Raw genomic sequence first — 20,746 nt, forward strand, 5'->3', positions numbered from 1 at the left:
GTGCAGGCACCGGTATCGCATCGCAGCAAGATAAATTGAAAAGAGCGAACGTCCCCGATTTTGCCCCCCCGAAAATTCGGATGTGCTCGACTCGGAAGGGAGGCCCGTACCATGAGCGAGGACGAGCTGGAAAAGGATGCACCCGGTAGGCAATCACACGGTGCACTCGAACCCGTCATCATCATCATCATCGTCGGGTGCCGGTTTTGCGCTTGGAAATGCACCTCAGCGCCCGATGGGGCCGATGTAAAACTCCTTTTGCGGTGGCATTTCGAGAACACCGGGAACTGAACGAAACGAAAGGATGGAATGGCGCCGGGCCGCCAAAAATCGCACACGCAAACGCGCGGGCTGCCGAGAAAAAGGGACTCTTCGACGCGCGGACACGGGTCGTGGCTTACAGGCCGTGCCCTTGGGGGGGTGATCGACGGAAACAAAGACACGACCCGCATGCCCGCTCGAAAAGGTGGCCACTCTCCTGCGTGTTGGAGAGCTGGATGGTGCCCTTTTTCGCCAGTGGCAGCGTGAAACTATTTCATTCGGCCCCACCCAAAACCCCGGGGCGCCTGGAGAAAACAAATATTTTATGCCGCTGCTGCTGCTTCCAGGATGCAATCGAAATTAAGCAACGGCAGCAGCAACACGGAGTCCGGGTTGCATTGCGAACTGTGGCCCCGGGATAGTGAGTCTTACTCAGGCGTGGACGGATGGTGCACTCGAATGCGGGATTAGTGCCAGGATTCGGTGGTGGGTGGTGCTGGCCGAAAACAACCTCCCCTTCATTCGAAAAGTAACAATCGACAAATTCACCCGTAACGAATGGTCGCTTGGATGCGGCTGTTGCCTGCTGCAGGGATGGCTGCGTCAAGGATTCAACAGTTCGCAACCGTTGCCATGGTGAAAACGAGCGGCCGCCTTTTTTTATGCTTTCACATTTGAATGGGCTCGCGATGCAAACGGCGTAATATTGATATAAATTTCAGTTCTAAATGACAATGTGGATGCACTTTGTACAAATCTCTAATATTTCAGTGATCTAACTCTTCACTCACATGATCCAAGGTATAATGGTTTACTAAACCTTCGTGGTCCCAATTTTATGTTGTACATACCTGCAGAAAGAAGAAAAAAAAAGGAATGTTACAACTCATATATGGATGATATTTAGCCCAAGTATTCCTTGTAGATTCCAGGTTAAATTTCCTTAAATTCAAGCCACTAAGCCCCAGTGTGTATTCCCACTAAATTGATATAATTTTCCCACCGAGCCTAATAATTCACCTTGGCCTCCCCGACTGAAGCCTTCCAAGCGTGCGATTGTTAAATGCATCCTTATTAGATTTGCGGTGCATTATTGTAACCCTTCACCGATGCACCGTGACGCGCTCGTAAACTGCATCAACTCGCACTCCCCCTTCTCGGGAGTTGATTGGACGGCCGCTTTCCGTGTGTCCTCGAGTGCAATTCAAAAGCAAACGACCCGGTACCGTATCTAGGACATCCCGGGCCGTACCGTGCGGTCGAGCATTTCTCATTTATTAAGATAATAGCTAAATGACAAAGTATTTCCTTTACTTATCGGCCGGTGCCTAATTAAATAATGAATACACTGAATTAATTAACTTATGTGCAGGCAGCCGCCGTATGTACGCCGACCGTGGGTTTGTGCACTCGGGTATGTATTCACAAGCCTCCCCACACACGCGCTCACGAATTATTATCCTTGCCAAACATACATTCCTCATCGGCAATGCATTTCCAGTGATTCGGCTGCCATTTCTCGGCCATCCACGGCGTGTGTCTAGATCCTTGGCTGGCACATTCTCGCTTGATGATGGCTGATGCGTAAGGTGACATCACCGCCACCGAGAAAAGATGATGCCAATGATGACGATGATGGCGTACGGGTCGAAAGATCATCCGAAACACGGCATTCGATAGATTTTCCGGGCCGTGTGTAATATTGTGTGTTTGTGTGTGCGCGTATCAGACACGACTCTCATCATGCGCCTTAGAATGCGCCTCTATTTAGAGGATGCACCGGTCAGGCTGCACCAACGGTAAATAGAACCCACCGGTGGAGCTTTTATGAGATTTAGTTAAGAATCAAGCACGGGCATGAATTATGTTTACATCTATTTTAACCAAACCGATACCCCGGCGTAAGGCTTCCCGGGTTGCTTGCCAACGAGAACGGCTACTACGATCGGGCTGCAACGACCCTCGGTCTACTGCGATAGCTTATAATATAATATCCGTCCCGGTGGCCGGTGATGGCGACGACCCCCGCTCAAGATCATCCCTTGACTAATAATGTAAAGAGGAAAATCCCCCAGAAAACTAATCGCCAGCGCTTGCAAAACCCCTCGGTCGTCGACGCTTTTAGAACGAAGTTCAGTGTTTGCGGCCGGTGAAGACTGAAACGGCGCTAATACAACGACGGAAAGCCAACCACGGATACGTTGTGGTAGGAAAAATCTCTTCGTCGTACGGGGAACATGGAAAAAGAGCGTTTTGATGGCATCAGCGCTGGTATGGAGCTTCCATGTGATTTTTAAATATTCATATTGAGCGTAATTTACAGCGGCTGCCGGTGAGGTTGCTGATGTTCATGAAGAGAAAATTATTTTACAACCTCATTTATAGTAAATTTAAAACTTGGCTGTTACAACAAATGATACAGAATGTACACTATAAGCTTGTTCAATAAATAAGCTTCCTGGAATGTTCCAGATCAGAAACGATATAACGGAAGAGAATAATCTTTACATTTTTTATTGCTTCATTTTACTCTACTGGAAATGGATGGCAATTAGACGGAGCATTGTGAAAAACATTCGCAACTAATTATGATAAGCATCCCGTCAAGTATCCAAAGCATCGACACACGCAAGCAAGAGTGCCGTTGGGATTATCGGAGGCTCGAGACGAACTTGCTTACTCGTCACTCTGAACCCAACATGATGCGCACAGAAATCCCAGCCCTTTCATCACAGGACGGTGAAGCAAATAAAAAATCCCATGTATTCCACGCAACAAACCCCCCACACAAATGCTAACTCCCTTTTTTTTCTCCCACATACTCCCTACTGTCCTGGCTCGCATTGACATGGAAAACGGCACGATTTGCCACCGATCGGCTCACGCGTTAAACGCCACTTCACGCCACACGCCCGGGGGGAGTCCTGTTTTGTGGCGTACCAACCCCAAACCCGCCGAGTGCGTGCGATAATGCGTGCGGCAATGCCCTTTTGTCACCTCGCGGATTTTCCGGCCCAAAAGGCCGCCCTCCCTCCAAAGCGTAACGGGGCCCTTGCAGCTGCTCGCTTCATCACGCGAAAGGGCACATATTTACGCGCATCACGGCTCCACATCCCGAGCTGACCACACGTGCCGCGTCAATGGGCAGTGAAGCAACAAGTGTGTGTGTGTGTCGTTACTGAAAACGTTGGGGAAATGTCGGGTGACCCAACATGCACCCTCTGTTCGCATTTTCCACCTGATTCGAGCCCCGTATCCAATAACCGGTGCATCCCGAATGCATCCGGTCGCGCGGTGCATATTCGAGTGCAAATGGGGAGGGAGGGGGGGTGGGGGTAGTTCGATTTTTCTCCCACCCAACTCGTGCCCGATCGGCTCGTTCGATGAATGATTGTTGCTGTCCACCCTCTTTTCGGGTGGAAGCCGTCAGTGGGTTAACACGGCTCATGCTCAGCTGATTGGTTTGAAGAGGGGTTGAATCGGGGTTAGAAAAACCCCTATTTTGAGTTTTCCCATTTTTTTTTCATTTCATCCAATTGCTTGTTGGCGTTTTCCTTCAATGCCAGATGCAATAGCGCGCTCCTGCCACGTGTCCTTATTGCATCGAATGAGGGAATTGCTCGATGCACACACTCGCAAAAAAAAACGCACCACTTCCATTTGGGGCAATTGGGGAAAAATTCACCTCCAGCGCGTGGGTGAATGCATTTTTATGATTTTGTTCAAAAACACCCCACCACGGCGTCGTGTCACCCACCCGCAGCCACCAATAATAGGCGCTTTGAAAACGCACCCACTCGCGGTGAGAAAGCAAGGATCGGTAAAGCGTCACGGCACGCCAAAAGGCTCGGGAGCCTTGAGAATTGTCGGTCGTTGCGCTGGTGCAGTAGACGGCGTAAAGCATAAGGCGTACGTGTGGGTGGGAGTCGATGTCGCGCGGTTTCCAGGACCGGCGCGGCGTATCCTGCGAGGACGTACGCTCCAAGGACACCGAGAGCGGAATGCGGTTGGGTTGGTGCGCATATTTCTTCCCATTTTTGTGTGTGTGTGTGTGTTGTTATACCGCCACACCCACGGTAGTGTGCGATTCGTTCTTTCGCCCATAGGCCGCCCTTTATCACACGCTAAAATCGTCGCCCTACAATGTGGCTGTATGTTTCGGGCTGTACTGGTGTACCAAACACACCCCACCAGCGGTATGCACATATAATTTTAGCAAGAGCAACATTTTCATTTAATATTTATACTGCTCTAAATATTAAATATTATTTTAGAAACGAGCACTCGGGCCGTCCTTCGCTCGACACACGTACGCTCTCGGTTTTTTTTTGCTGCTGCTGCTGCTACCGTTGGGGTGGTGTAGGAGGAAGATCGGTGTCAGTTCACACCCCGCGCCTGTACTCCTACGCTCCCTTCCACATGGGGTGTGGAAAGCGCGAAATGAAAGGACGAAAGGGTGTAAAAGTAGTACTTCTCGGCCTCGAAGCGTGGGCTGATTTTCTTTTTCCCATCCCATGTGGTTGGTGTGCTTGGGTGGAATGTTTTTTTTTTGTTCAACACTGTATCCTCCATTTCTTGCCGTTCTAATGCCTCTTGCCGCCTTTCTCATTCGTCGTGTAATGTTGACCGTGATGGAGCCGCCAGGTTACCAGCTGCGCCTGGCCCCGCTGTATGTATGCATGAGGAAGAGATGCTTTTTTTTGTTTCTCTCATGCAACCACCCTCCACTTCGCACTTTCGGCCGACTCATCCTTTCTTATCCCAACCGAGCGTTGGGCGAAAGCGAAAGCAGAAAGTTTTTTTTCTTTTTTGTTTTTGCGCTGTTGCTTTTCGTGTCGGCGTGTGCTCGGGAAAAGCGCGCCATTCTCGGTGTACCACCGCTTGGATTTTCTTTTTGCAACGAAGAACGGCGAGAACAAAATGAAGCTTATATTCACGCCAGCAGCGAACGCTGCCCGGTGGAAGGATGGGTAACAGCATCGGCGTAAGAAATGCAGGAAGGAACATAAATATTACACCCGCCATCAATGTTTAACGAATCTCACCGAAGAACAGCGCGCCTCACAAGCGAGGCTGTCTGAATGGGTCAGAAGAGAGAGAGAGAAAGCGAGAGAGAGAGAGAGAGAGAGATGAAAAAGGACATCCATCGGCAACGAGATCAACGAGATCCGCCACCACAGGATTACGGGAGGCTCCAAAAAGGAGGTCAAATTTATAAAGCAAGCCCGCTCGTCAAAACGGCCCAACAGAACAGGAAACAGCTGGGATGCTAGTGGCACAATCGACGTTCGATCGATCGCTGGTGACTCGAGACGACCCAAGGGGGTCCCAGGAAGGTAGGCCCCAAAAGGGGCCCAGACCAGTGAACCCACCCTCGAGGGTATTAGCGGCTTCCGACGCCACACCGATGGGCAATTTCGAAATGAAACGATTGCGAACGGGACCGTGAGGTGCAACTGCACCTTTTCTGCACGGCCAAATCCGTCCATCGTCACACACACACACACACACACGGAACCGCATGAACGAAGGGCGGTAAATATCCGAACTTACGCCGGTGTGGGAGTGGGGAGGCCATCGTCTGGCAGGCTCCCCGATGGTGTGCCAGTAAAATTGAACTTGCCTTCGCGCTCGGTGGCTTGGGCTTCGAAGCAAATAGCATGAATATTTCATTTGCGCCGCCTTTCACTTCGCCGAAGGAAGCGAATCGGGTTCGGGGGGTGAACATGGGCCGGCCGGGGTGGTGGACCGGGCGCAAAGGATAATATTTTATACATTATGCACCGTTTCCAAATAGTAATTTCAATCTACCAGCACCGTTTTGGGGTGGTTATTTTTGTGGCAAAACCGTTGCGAACGTTTCGCATCGTGTGCTTCAGATCGTTGTGCACTTTGTTTTTAAGGTTGAGTTTGTGTAAAATTAATACAAAAAAGAGCCGCGAAAACAGGGCAACAATATGCACTCAGTTGCATTTCGCCAACGCAACACACCACCAATCAAAGACATTACGACGTTGGGCCTGCTGAAAAAGCTCATTTTTTGTTCACTGCCCATCCAACGAAAGTAATTCTCGAACACGGCCATTCGCAAGATCGTGTGTGTGTGTGGGCTTTTTCCCGCTTCTCCTTTTTATCCTCCTCACCCACTACAACCTCCAAAAGACAATCTCGTACCGGTGTTGCAAGGAACGGCACCGGGTGGCTTCATAAACATTTCAACAAGCTCGCTCGCTCGCTCGCGTTCTCTCTTCGCCGGGTGCGCATGTATCGCACCCACACAACCGTACCACGTGCTCGTCCTTGTGGTGTCCTGCGCGCGAGATAAACCGACACACACACACACGCATACCGACCAACCAACCGACCGTTCCACTCTCGGTTGAATCTTTTATGTACTAATCCTGCACAATTTATGTGTGTGCTCGGCTCGCTCGCACGCGCTGTGAATCGATTGGTGGAATGAAACGCAGGAGCGTGGGTGGTAGGGTGGTCCCTTCGGGAAGCCGGTCAGCTTGGTCAGGGGGGGTGGCAAAAAGTGGCGGGAAAATTCGCCACGTCTCGCCCAAAAACCACTCAGCGCGAGCTCAGGCTCTCACGAAACAAACACACACACACAAACCAGCTCACTTGCCGCTCGGGGCTGGTTTTCCCGCCAAAAGGAAAAACCCGTGCTCGAAAAGGGAGAAGAAGTAGAGCATGAAGAAAAGTGCGGAAAAACAACCACCCCACCCACCGAGAACCGAGAGGAAAATCACGCGGATTCCCGCCGTTCGAAAGGTTTGGTGTTTTCTCGCAGACGGGGTTTTTCCGACCCGTCCACAGGACTCTCATCGTAGTAAGCCACGACGACGTGCTCGACGACCACGGTCACTGCTAGCAGCACGGCCTACTCCGTCTGTAGTGGTTGAGGGACGAAAACTAAGCGATGCTCGTGGAAGGTTCCATCGGTTTACAGCGAAACCGGTTCGAATCGCGAAAATCCTTGCGCCGGTTCGAACATTGTATCAAAAATACGCACGCCCGCAAACATTTGCATAATTATTTACCCGCCACACACTTTATTCGCACGCATTACCGTGCACCGAAGGCTCGATATTTCTCCTCATTAATTTGTTAGATAAAATTCAATACAAATAAATACCGACCGACCGACCGGTCAGGACCGGTAGCTGGCATTGGCATTGGCCACTGTAGCACGTTGGCACCCTACACCAGGTGATCCTGTTGGCTCCAGCGCAACGTTCCATTCCGGGTTCCGAGTGCAGACAAAACAGACCCAAGCCCGGTGAGCTGGGATTTTCCTCTTGCTCAGCAAGGTGTCGCCCGTTCACCGTTCACCGACGGCTGGCCATGGTTGGGTTAATTTAGCAATCCTGCCCACGCTTATCCAGCTAGCAGAGGGTCGGAAAATCACCACTCCCAGACTGGGGAAGGTACATAAAGTCAACGGATTACGGCACCGCCAAAGATTAGACCAGAGGGTGGTCGCAAGCAGGCACGGTCATGGCTCATTAAAAATCGATTTTCTATCCCGGCCCGCGGAAAATGCCCATTCCGGGGCGCCGTGGTACAGCAATGCAACGGTTGTAGCGGTCGGTTGGGTGGGAAAAACAAAAAGAAAAGAGCCACCACTGAGGGGCGTTAGGAAATGCCCTCTCGGTGTTTGTTTGTACTTTAGACGCATCAGCACACACGGCCGCGTACGATCGTGGAGACGGACGGATATGATCGTGGGGCCGAAGCAAAGCGGGCTGGAAACCTTTGGAAACGGAAAAAGGGCGCCCTTTCATTTTTGTATCAATAATCGGGAACGGCGCGCCGCCGGTTGATAGAAATCCGCCCGATTTGCTTTGCAAATTCGCTTCAAAGTCCTCCACTCCATCAAGCGGCCAGAGAGTGGTTCTCTCTCTCTCTCGCCTGCGCTCTCTCTTTCTCGCCTCTGTAACACCTCCTTAACCTTTAACCCGGTGGACCTCTCGAAGGCTCGATGCAAGCTGCCACAATCACTTCGCAGCGAGCTGCATTCGGTTGCACATTCGAATCGAATGGGGCCACTGAAAATAAGCCCGATTGGTGAAGTGATGGTAGGGTGACAAGGGTGGCATGTAATCAGCATGTTACGTAAAAAAGCGACACAATCACACCACCGTGAGGGGTTTCTTTCCAAACGCAAGCAAATAAAATATCAAAAGCCAATGTCAAGAACGACCCCTTCCGAGGTGATTCCGACGTGACGAAGCTCGCAGAACGTTCGACGGGTTTGACCTTTTTTTTTTGGAACTCTGGTGAAACTTATGTGACATTTCGCACAATGTTATCCAAACCCCACAAAGCCCCGAGTGCCCTTGAAGTGCAGCCGGGCTTTTATTTAACCCATTTTCGAACACCATCGACGGACGAACGTCTCCCGTCCCGTTCTGCTCAAACCCACCGGGACGTGCCATTGCGAAGGTTTCCCAAACCCACCCGACAGAACGCACGTGGCGACACGTGACGTATACGCAATAGTGATGGGTTTTCTCTGCACGCGAAGAGACTCCATAGCCAAACGCGGCTCAACTCGCGCTCCAGGAACGTGCCGTGGAGTTCGTCATGATGTTTGGTCTAGGAGCTGGTGCAACCCGATTAAAGGGCGAGAACACAAACAGCCAGCAGGTGGAGGTGATAGGGTGATAGGGGAATGCAAAAAAGAAAAGGGAAAAGCAAGCAAGAGGAAAAAGAAAACAAAAGCAACAACGAATGCTAATAAATGTGGCGATTCGATTGCATCGTGTGGTCGCGCTAGAATGCCTTAAGTGTGCGCCACTCACATCCACATGCACCGGGGCGCGATCACGACCCTTATGATCCCCCCCCCTCCCTCCCCCCTCCCCTGGACACCTATCCATCACGTAATCATCTCGCTCGATCTCGTATTTATTATTGCCGCGATCTGGTTTGCTCACGTACTCGGTATACGGTGGGAGGGAGAGCATGTGTTATTATTAATAATAAAGTATTAATTTTGTTTACAACTAAGCGCTTTTATTACGTACGTGGAGCAGGGTGGGTGGAAAGGGTGCGCTCGTGCACCGGTCAGGCGTGGAGCCCTTTTCGTCGTTCCCGTTCCCCGTTTTCCCAGCCTCGCTAATGGCCAATGAAGACGAGAAAAGGCACGACGCCAGGAGGGGGGGGAGACACAAGAGGCAGAGTGCATTAGAAAGAGTGGAAGGGGGACGGAGGTGGGTGGGTGGAAAAATGGGAGGGGGTTGGGGGTTGCATTTGAATAATGCAGTCGTATTGTTTCCATGCGTTTCCCTACGCCAGATTGTGGCAGGTGGCGGTGCATTTGCAAGTGCATGTTGCATGTGCATGTGCATGTGCATGTGCATACGTCCCCCGGCTCACAACCCACTTCACCCCCCCCCCCACCCCCATGGCTTTATTATGGCCCTGGGTCAGGGCACGAGGCCAGGTGGAAGGGGGATTTCTTTCGCTAACTAGCCACCCCGCGAAACCACCCGGCCGTGATTATCATTTTTATTGCAAGCATTGATGGCTCGCGATCGATGCTAAGGGTTGCATTCCCCCCCCCCCACCCTCCACCCCTCAGCTAGGTTGCCCCCAAAACGCCTCTCTCCACAAGCTCGATTCGAGGGCGTTCGTATGCACAATTATTTCCCATTTTATTTATGGTTTCGCTGCCGATGTCTGCCCTTTTCGATGTTTGGTGGCGTGCGCGTGTGTGTGTGTGTGTTCGTGTGTGTGTGCATGCTCAGTTATTGTTCCACTTTCTCCCCACACCTCTTACCTTCCCTTTCTTGCCATTTGTTGTATTTGTTACTTTTTATTCTTTTTCCGTTGCCCTTCCAGTCTGCGGTTCGCTAATAGCACTCGTAATAGCGGACCTCGCATTTGATAGCCGTGTGGGCAAACACACACACATACACACATTGTATATGTGTATAAAACTAATTATTTCACCTACCCCTGCATCAGCACCCACCCAGCGACCCTTTGACCGTCTATTGTGCGTGTTAGCGAGCCGTGTCGTTGTGGGCCCGTTTCGAGATTTGGCGCTTAATTTGTGGCTGAGCTTTCGAGGCGACGAAACGAAGTGCACAAAAGTGCATCAGGCTGGTTCGTAAGTTCGTCAAAAGGCGAGCACCACCATTCGCAGTATTCGACCATTTCTTTTGTGGTCGTTTCTTAGAGCTCTCTCTCACTGTCCTTTTCATTTCTCTTTCTCCTCAAACTCAGCTCCCCAAAAGGCGTCATTACAACGTAATCAAATGAAGGAAAAATGCACCCACATTGAGCGGTTGGCGTAATGCAATTGGCAGCGCGAACAAAAGCAAACCCCTCGCGAATGGCGACAGACTGGAACTTGGAGGCTGCTGGTGTGCTTGTGCAAGCCCTAGTGCAACCCCCGAGTGCGATGGATTAATAATGATGGGGGACCTTCCGCGAGCCCTTCACCGGTCGCTCCTTGACCGCGAGGGCGCTCGGAAAAGGTGAGAAATTAGTACGAATGATCGTTTTAGCGATTCGTTTTACTGATTGCATTGCGCAAAAGGCAGCAAAAACAGAGAGAGAGAGTGAACACGGGTGACGACGGGGAAAATGACGCTAATTCGTACGCTAATTCGGCACCGGTGGAAAATAGTCCATCAAACGACCGGTGGTTCGGCGGACGGCTCCAAATATAGACAATGCGATCGTGCAACTCGTTTCCACCTCGATCGTCGATCGCTTGTAATTACTGTCGCGATTGACCTCGGCTCCGATTGGCGTATTTTACATTAGTACATTGGTTCACCCCCGGGGCGCGTTCTAACGCAAATGAAAAACGCTTTCACAATCAAACGCAAAGCCGAAGGCGCGTTGATTGAATATCACAGACAAAAAAAACACCGAACCGGTCTGCGATTGCGCCGTGATAGCATTATCACTGACGGAACTGACCTCTTCCCTCGGTATGGCTTTTTCTTTGGTAACATTCACGAAATTGCGCCAATAAATACGGCGAACAAAAACACACGCCCGCGGGGTCGCGCGAGGTCGTACGATTTGTAGAAGCAATGTCATTCGTTGCTTCTTTTTGTTTTCGGGCACTTTTTAATCGGAGTTTTTATTTCAGCTAAATAAAAACAGCCAACAGCACCGATAAGCTAACAATGTGTTGAAGTACAAAAAAAACAGAGCAGACAGGAGCCGATAGTGCGCGTAATAAAAGAGCATTAATCTAACAAAAAAATACTGATTCAACCAACCGACCGTGATGAGGCAAATATGAATGATTTTTAATAGCTTCACAATTGGGTAAAAATTAACATCCCTAAAGATGGAAACTCCTGTTCTTCTCAAACGACAAAAAGCCGTCGGCAATTGACCGGGCTTTCGTTTGGCGTATTATTTATTTTACTTACAAATCACATGATTTGACTCTATTCGACGCAAACATGTGATCTTTCAGTGCAGACAAATCAGGCCAAACAGAGCCGTGTCGTAAAATGTGATCTCTCTCTCTCTCTCTCTCTCTCTCTCTCTCTCTCTCTCTTTCGATCCACGATCAGCGCACTTGTTGCTCCTAACGACCGATCAAAGTAACCATCGACAGCGATTAGCGGCAGTGTTGTTTATGGTTCCTTATATTCAACAATCTTAGTTTTCTTTTTATTATTTGCATTATTTTCCACCCCCAGTTCAAATGGGCTGCTCTCGTTCTTCTTCGATTGATGACTGTTTGTTTTTTCCCAGCGTGTCGCTAGACGGAAGCAAGATTCATTCTTTCTTGCGCGATCAAAAAGGTTTATTACCCAATGTTCCGAAACACGGACAGCGGAATGATGCAAACTAATAAAACAAAGACCCGGGAGGAGGAAAACGAAAAAAAAAATAACGAGAAGATCACCCTCTGTTATCAGGCTGCCAAAAAGGGCCTCCCCCCCTCTCCCGCTTCTACCAACCCACCCTTCCGCGTCGATGATCGATGATTAACCAATTGAGGGGCACGTTTTACAGGCCAACCCGACCATACCGCGTTTCGGACAATGCGCGCCGGAAGACGCCTGATTAAAAAGACGTCATTTTGTCCCGTTTCGTCAATTGTCTCTCCCCAACGACGGTGTGTGTGTGTGTGCATGCTGTACGTGTGATGGTGGTGATGTGGTCTTCGTTTCATCTTCTTCCTGCGGTCGAGTGGGTTGTCTTCGCGGCCACACAACCCACTCGGGCGCGACAGAGCGATCGTAAAAAATAAATTGATTAAAGAATGGAATTTAATTGTCGCTTATCAAATTTCCCAACATTTCTACCAGCGGTTCTCCTTCCGCCTCCATGCTTCTTCCCTCAAACTCACGCTCCGAAGGCCCCCGTGTCCGATGGCGATGATGATATTTATTTTTACATCGTACCCTCCCGCTCGACGCCCGCTCTGGTGTTTGGGGCTGGAACGCGGCATTGATGTAATATTTTATATTTATTTGAGCCAAGGGAACGCCAGCCCGGCTCCGACCCACGGGCTGGTTAATTATTTTATGAGATGTCGATAAGAGACGGCAAAAAGCATTCCACTGGCTTGGTAACGGCAAATCGCACCGAACCATCGACACACATGCTGACATGCTGGTTGGTGTGAAAAAATAATAAAAATATCATTTTAAAAGTGAGACATAGCAAAAATGTACACGTTGCCGTGCTTTTCAGCCTCGCAGCGAGCTGAAACTCCCTCCCGAAGAGGCTTGTAAAAAACGGGGAGAAGGTTGCAACGGAAAAGTTGTTCAATTATTTTATCTTATCTACGAATTATGTTCAATTACCCACCGCCGCGTCCCCGTTCGCATTGGCCTTCGGTGACAAAAAAGAAAACAACATTCATTTGTGTTATTTTTTTCAAATTCACCTGTTGCATCTCCCCCAACGCTTTGGGGAGCCTTTTTTTCCAAAAAAACAACTGCAACCCGCGTTAAAACAAAAAAAGCAGAACAATTGAATGCTCCATTTGAATGCCACAAATGCTCGAAGGTATCGAACATTCCCAAATCTGAACAAATACGCGATCGCCACCGGAGGTTAATATTGAAACAGCCCGCCGGTGGGTTGCCGCATCGGGGCAAATATTTTTAACAGTCGACCGTTCAAGCATATGTTGTTATTGTTATATTCGTGCATTATTCTCGCCAGCTCGCGGCGCGAGTGTTTAACTAGCGTGCGGCCAAACCAGCTCGAAGCTGTCCAAACACCCGATTCCGGTTCGGTTCCAGGAACGGGCGGTGTTTTTTTCACGCCACGGCACGATCTCAACTGCCGATTGCCTGCGGCAGGCCACTTTTATTCCGCTGAAAGCGTTCGCTGCAGCAAAAGAAAAGCCAACCCCACTCTCTTTTGGGACGGAGGCTAAAGCCCGAGTGTAGCGTTCTTCTCGGGGTCGGTGACATATTTAAGGAAGCGCGCAAAACGCGCCAAAAAGAAAGCAAAAAAAAGGGCACCACCGCGCATTGGTAATGGTGAAGGTGGGAAAAGCCACCCCGTTTTTCCACCACCCCCGGTGCTCGGTTGAATGAAAAAGACAAATTAAATGTGTGGGCAAGGCTCGTCTCTCGCCTCATGCCCAACCGAACCCATGTTCTCGTCGCTTTATGAGTCATTTTTCTCGCCATCCACCCGCTATCGCTTAATGACATCTGGAAAAGGGGCAATCGCACGGTGCAGAGGAAGAGTGGGAACGGTCGAAGGGACAAATCGGACAAAATGTAACGCTTAAACAAACGCGAACCAACGAGACCGCGATGCGTGATACAATCTTATATATATATATAAAATAAAGCACGCTCGAGGGTTTGACGAAATCAGCGCCGGGAAATGGTGGAAAATGGGCTTCCTCCCACCGCGAAACGATGCGTGATAATGCCCCCTCATCCTACCACCCACCACTCACAACCCTAACCCCCGAAAGTCGAGAGGCCATTTGTCGTTTAGTTCATGCTGTTTTTTTTTTCTTTCTTCCTCTGTGTGTGTATGCTGTTTGTTTTATTTGTAATCGCAATGTGTTTGGCGTGCGGATGGTCGGGAGGTTGTTTAAGTTTTGCTCACAAAATGCACGCTCCATCCACCGGCGATAATTTTCACTTGCCTCTCGGCCTCGAAAACACGCGGCCACGCACGCGAGGAAGGCAGGGCGACACAAACATACAAAAACGAAAGAAGAAGAAGAAAAAGCAAAAAGAAAAGGGTCGCTCCGTTATGCGTTTGTTCCGATGCGTTTGCCGTTGCGCGTCGTTGCGCTAGCTCGCGGCTGCTGCTGCTGCTGCTGCTGCTGGAGGGCTGCCTCGTACCCGATACTCATCAGCAGATCTGGATCTCGACACAGAAAGTCTGTTACAAGGCGTGTACGCGTGTATTGACAGGCGCGGCAAGTGCGACGGGCACTCTTTCGGGTGAGGAGCGCGCAGCGAGTGACATAAAAAGTAATAAATGAAGTCGAACGGCAGCGCGATGGAAAAGGGCTAGGGGGTGGTTGCGGGTCCCACGAAAGGGCTGAAAGTGGGTTGTTTCGACGACTAGCAAGCGATAGAAATGAATACATTTCCCCTCCCGGGGGCTGCTTTTGAGAACGGGTCGCGGTCGCGCAGGCGGAAAACAAGAAAACAGCATAAGAGCACTTACTTTCGTAGGCATTTTCATTAATAACATCATACATTTTATTACACCCCATCGGAGCCACCCCCCCCTCCCCTTTTGCCACCCCTAGTGCTGGAGTAGCGCCCAATTCCCTGCCCGCGAGCTGCTCGAAAACGGAACGAGCGCTGGGGTTTTTTTTTCTTATTAATAAATTATAATTTATTTATTTTTATCGTCGCACCGAGCGTTCGTCGAGAGCTCGAGAGCTTCCTGCCACCGGCACCGCATCCACCGTTGCCATCCGGAGCCAGCGGAACCTCCACCAACCACCACCACCACCCTCTGTCACTCCACCCACTCGGCGGCACTTTAACGATCGCCAAGAACGAAACGAAACGGCTTGGGGTTGGGATGGGAGAAAGAGACTCCTCCAGCGGGCCCGATCTTTGCATCTTTTATTTTATTTTTCCAAACTCCGCAAACAAAACCTCCCCTCTGCTCCCTGGTTCTGGCGCCCTTTCCGCCTGCGTTTTTCCCCCACCGAGCGGGTGGTTCGTGGGGAGAATTTGGGCACAGGGTGGCTCGTAATTCGTGCATTCGGAATTAGGAGCTTTTATTAGTGGGGGTGGGTAGATTGCGAGAAGGTTTTATGCACAAGATGAAGGTTATTAGTATTTTTAAATATTTATTATGCAACAGTAAACAGCCAATAATTCGAAGTAAAATATTCATCACAAATCGAATGCCACGCGATCACCAAAGCAAACCAATCGGTCTCAGCAACCCGTGTTGCGTGTTGCGAAACCTTCACCCAAAAGCGGGATCACAGTAGGCCTTGCTCTCTGGCCGATGCGTGGACAATGCGTTGTTCAATTTATCAATCGCGCGTCCCATCAGCCTCATAAACAGGGGCGCGATGACGGTTTATCGGTGCCGTTTTTCCGCGATAACGTGCCTCCAAAGCCGCACACGCACAAACTTCCGTGGAGCGTTTTTTCTAGTCCGAATCTCTCACAACAACCGTCTCGTTTCGTGTTTGAACGAAGCGCCGAAAAAAAACCGGTACACTTCCACCGGCTGATAAGACGATAAAAATCATCCCCTTTCTCGTTCAGCAAAAAAAAAAACCTACCAGACAGACACCCTGTAGACGCGGGCACGTTGTGCATTCATTTCGATTGCCAAAGTGGGCTGCCTCTCGTCGGTTCCGACCAAACCCCGCTCTCTTTTGAATAAACGAACCCACTCACGGAACCTGGGCCTCGCTGGTGATGGTGCCACGGTCGCGTATTTATATTAGTGTTATTATTTTTATGATTTTTTACGAGACCAAGCATCCGAGACCGGCGGCAGGCAGACGGCGATGGTGGTGACGGCGGCGATGGAGAGCATAAAGTAAAAATGTACACATTTTATTTATTTTAATGTGCGTGCGGCACTCCCCGTGCCATGTTTGCTGGTGTTCCCGTACGCCCCCCTATTCCCTCTCAGCCCTGCCACACTCCCTCAAGGTTTGCCATCGACCACGCGACATGATATTGTTAGGGCGACGTGTGAAGGCACGCATAAGACGTTATTGATATTGGTCCACCGCCCGAACCGGGCATTGTGGCGTGGGTGTTTTCTTATTTTTGCTGCTCCTCTTCTTCCTCCTCCTCCTCCTCCTCCTCCTCCGGGGCTAGGTGGGTGGAAAAACAAATACCCACACACTGCTGCACGCGAAGCACCAATATAATATATATTTAATTTCCTTCACCCGCGCGGGCTCAACTTTAATCTCGCTGTTTGTGTGTGGCGCGAAGCAACCGAGCGAACACGTGTTCCGGCCCGCGGAAGTGGCTTGGGGGTGGAGTGGGTGAGAATGAGCTTCCCCCTTCCAGCCACCCCGTTCTGCTTTTCTTCGAGGATCAAGGGACCGAAGTGATCCCTTACGGGACGTGCTTCTGGCCGTGCCTTTTGGCCGGCTGCCGTTTTGCGTTTCCGGGGTCGTTTTCCAGGCACGAAATTCAAACTAAATGTTTCGCTCACTCACTCTCTCGAATGGTGGGAGCCTTTTCTCGCTAGAAGGGCCTTTAGAAAGGGCCCTTTGGCTTCCAGGCGCAGTTTCCAGGCAGTACTCAACGCCAGAAACGTGCTGGAAAATCGATCTATTTTTAGCTGATATATCGCCACCCGCTTTTTCCAATACCGAGTCTTCAAAATAAGCCCTCCGGAAAATAACCCCTTTCGAGGCGGTTCTGCTTTTCTTTGGAACCCTTTCCCCCCCCCCCTCCTCTCCCCATCCCTCTGTGGACTTACCCTTTCTTCTTCGCGGATCATCTCGGCAATGCCCGGTTTGATCTCCATATCGTCCGGATGGTTCGCGATCGAGGAGGACAACGACGACATGGCCATGGCGGCCGAATCGAGGGGCGGTGGTAGCGGAAACGAAGCGAGCGGATTGCCCGCACCCCCACCACCCACCACCCCTGGTCCCATGCCGGTGGGTGGGATGGGTGAGGGCACCTCCAGCTGATCGGGTGCACTATCCGCCGGGCTTCCAATGCTGCTACGCTCTCCCGAGGGCCACCGCCGTTTTCGGGCACTTTTGGGGGTGGAAGCCTGAACGGCGGCCACAGCTGCCGCCTCAAGCCCTGCCGCTCCCAACCCTGGCCACTCGCCAACCGCAAGTCCTGCGGCAGCCGCCGCCGCTGCTGCTGCAGCCGCCACACTGCTAATATCGCGCGGTGAAATGTGCGGATCCCGCGAAAGATCTCTCGCAAATTCGCTCAACCTCGCGTCTAGCCGGTGTTCTTTGGTGGCTTCACGATCGGCTCGATTGGAGCGTTGCTTTTTCGCTGTCGCTGCTGCTGCTGCTGCGGCCGCTGCCACCACCGAACCCGGGCCAGTGACACCTGGGCCATTCGCGCCCAAATTGTTGCTTCCGTTGCCACGGTCGGGACCATTTCCAGCGGCTCCAGAGACACCGGCGGCTCCATTCGCTAGCAACGAACCGTGCACGATCGCGAGCGGGTTCAGCAGCTTGTGATTCAACGCGGGCAGGATGGATCCACGCGGTGACTCATCAACACCGGTGTCGTCGCGATCATCACCCCCATGCAGGGCAGCAGCCGCCTCGGCGTCTCCACCGACATCAGCCAAACCGCGGATTTTCAGCATCTCCGCCACCTTGAGCAGTGGGCCGATCTGCTCCTGGCTCACGTTGATCTCACCCTTGTACATAAACTCGACGATCGCCTTCAGCTCAGCCCAGCTAACATCGCGCATGATCACGATCGGATGCTGACAAGGATTGTCACAGAACAGCGCCTGGAAGTAGGGGCTACAAGCGGACAGCACCATCTTGTGCGCCTTCATCGATTGACCATCACAAGCGAGCGTCACATCGACGAAGGATTCACTCTGCAGCAGCTGATCGAACACGCTCGTCAGATTTGTCTGGTAGTTGTTCCAGCGTAGGCAAAACTGTTGCCCACCGGTGGCGCCCCCTGGTGGCAGGGATCCGGCCTGTGGTCCTCCTCGAACCGGCCCTTCACCTCTCGAAACCCCCCGTGGTTCCATCGCTAGTGGGGAACACGCTGGGGACGGTGCTTTGGTGGCAAGCTGCGCCGGAAGTTCCTCCGGTGCGAGTGAACGCTTCAGCGAGGAAAGCGTCGAAAGCGTCGAGGACGCCGAAGATACGCAGGATGACGAGCTGGACGATGAGCTGGACGACGAGCTGGACGGGATGGTGTTGGTGGCCAGGTGGCCGGGTGGATCGGACGGACCCGGCGTACCGGATGGGGCGCCCGTGTCCGGTTCCGGACGCACGTGGCCTGAATCCGCTCGGTCCGCTTCCCGTTCGTGGCGCGATGCTACTGCTGGTGGAGGCGGTGGTGTGTCCGAGGGCATCGCGGCTGTTCACACACGGACACACACGGAAGGTGGGGGAGGGGGAGGGGGAGAAGGCGGTGGTTTCGTCCTTCACAGCCACAAGCCACTCTTTTCACGGGTGTTTTAGTCACGATCACGGTCTGTGTTGTGGTGTTTCCTTTCTTTTCACGGGTGTTTTGTTTTCGTTTTCTAACAAACACCTCCAAAAACCGGAGTCTTCTGGTGGGCGGATTTTCCTCTCTCTCTCTCTCTCTCTCTCTCTCGCTTCTTTTCACACCACCCACAAGTACCACTTTCGCTTAACGGTTACGGGGTGGATTCTGCCCACAGACGAAGTCACCACGCGTATTCACTCTCACGTCCTGCGCCACGTGGAAACACATGTTTGCGGTGGCGAACGACACACGCGGACACACTCTCACGACACTGCAGTTCCAGCTTCCGGAAGCCTTTTGTTTTCTTCTTCTTTTAGACACACTAGCGCGCACACACACACACACACTCACTGGCACGGAAACGGATCCTGCGAATGGAAGGACGAACGTCGACGTGAGTGCCTGCGCCCAAGACGTCCCAGGGCAATGCAATTAGTTGCGCAAGAAGATGCCCGAAGATGCCGACGACGGCTCCGAGGGAGAGCTCGTCCGAAGATGAGCTGTTGCTGCTGAGGTTGTGGCTAAAGCTGAGCAGCACTCAAACGTCGACGAGAGCCAAAAACACACCCGAGAACCCACGGCACGAAACAGGAACCACGTGCTAGGACACACGTTTTCCGGCCACTGCGAAAACTGCGTTCTCGGATCTCCGGGGAAAAGGAAAAACCATCTCCCCAACTCACGGCCTTTTGCCTTTGACGAATGCAAATTAAGCCCGCGATTAGCTTGCGATCCGTGGCCCAAGAAATCGGATCACCTCCAGGCAGGTCGTCACTCTAGGCGAACAAGGTGGCTGTCGAGCGCCCCAAAATTGTCAAATGTCGTTGGACAGTTAATCGCGTTTTAATGTCTCACTTTTCCGGCCCCAACGAGCCCGCGAACGGGGCGGACAAACACACACACACACACTTAAGGCACCTTAAATTGTCTTATAGAAACGCCATTTGGATGTCCCGCGGACAATTGGATTGGGTCTCGGCGTTTTTTTTTTTCTCTTTGGTTCTGTTTTTCTTTCGCGTCGTATATTCTTCCCTGGCCACTTTTCTCTCTTGTTCCGGCCGGCTTAGGGCGTTCCATCATTTCCTTCATCATTTTGGTGGCGTTTTGCCGTTCGTTTGTTTTATTCCTAATTCTTCGCTTCCGCATCTGAGTGCGATTTATTTCGTGGTTTCCGATTCGTGGCCGCGTCCAACGGGCGGCTTATTTTGGGATTTTTTTTTATTATTATGATGGCTTTGTGCGTCTGTGTGTGTTCTGTGTTTCCCTATTTTCACCCCCCCCCCTGTAGCTCTTCCTTCGCCTTCACCCGCGTCCGCGGAGGGCTTTCTTTCCGGCATTCACCGGATTTGTTCGTCTGCGCGTTTGTTAATCGAAACCCTTTTTCTGGGAGGGCGGTGGAAGTAGCGTCCCTTGAGGGCCTCCCGTTAGCACGACGTTAATACTCGCAAGGGGATTTCTACGCAACCGGAGTGACTTAATATTTCCCATTTCATTTTTGTTTTTTGGTTTTTCTACCCTACCTTTCTTATTTCATTTCCCGCCCGATGGTGTGTGTGCGCATCCTGCATATGCATGCCCACGCGTTTCAATGCACCGGGCCCTTCGGGACACTTGGGTACATGGGTACAAAAGGGGTTTACGAAACCGCTTCCCCGGTTAATCAGCCCGTTCAAAATGCGCTTTGATTTTTTTTTGTTTCAAATTCCACACACGCAGCGCTCGTCTAAAAAGTCACCGAACCTCGAGCGCTCGGGGTTGCCTAGCAACAGGGAAAACGGTTAAACGTCAACCAAACGATCATCACCCCAGCACCTGTTGTTGCTTGCTCGGACAAGGAAAAGGCAAATTAACTTTGC

The 20,746-nt window shown here is 51.3% G+C and overlaps 1 protein-coding gene across 1 annotated transcript in view; it reads right to left on the reverse strand.

Moving 5' to 3' along the window:
* Positions 1–18,753, reverse strand: part of LOC128724805 (protein bric-a-brac 1-like) — a 115,603-nt gene extending 96,850 nt beyond the window's left edge. Inside the window, exon 1 of the mRNA XM_053818526.1 lies at positions 17,161–18,753. Within this exon, the coding sequence (XP_053674501.1) occupies positions 17,161–18,753 (1,593 nt within the window). The remainder of the gene's footprint in view (positions 1–17,160) is intronic.
* Positions 18,754–20,746: the final 1,993 nt, after the last annotated feature.

The sequence above is a fragment of the Anopheles nili genome, chromosome 3, assembly GCF_943737925.1.
Source record: "Anopheles nili chromosome 3, idAnoNiliSN_F5_01, whole genome shotgun sequence".
Taxonomy (NCBI): domain Eukaryota; kingdom Metazoa; phylum Arthropoda; class Insecta; order Diptera; family Culicidae; genus Anopheles; species Anopheles nili.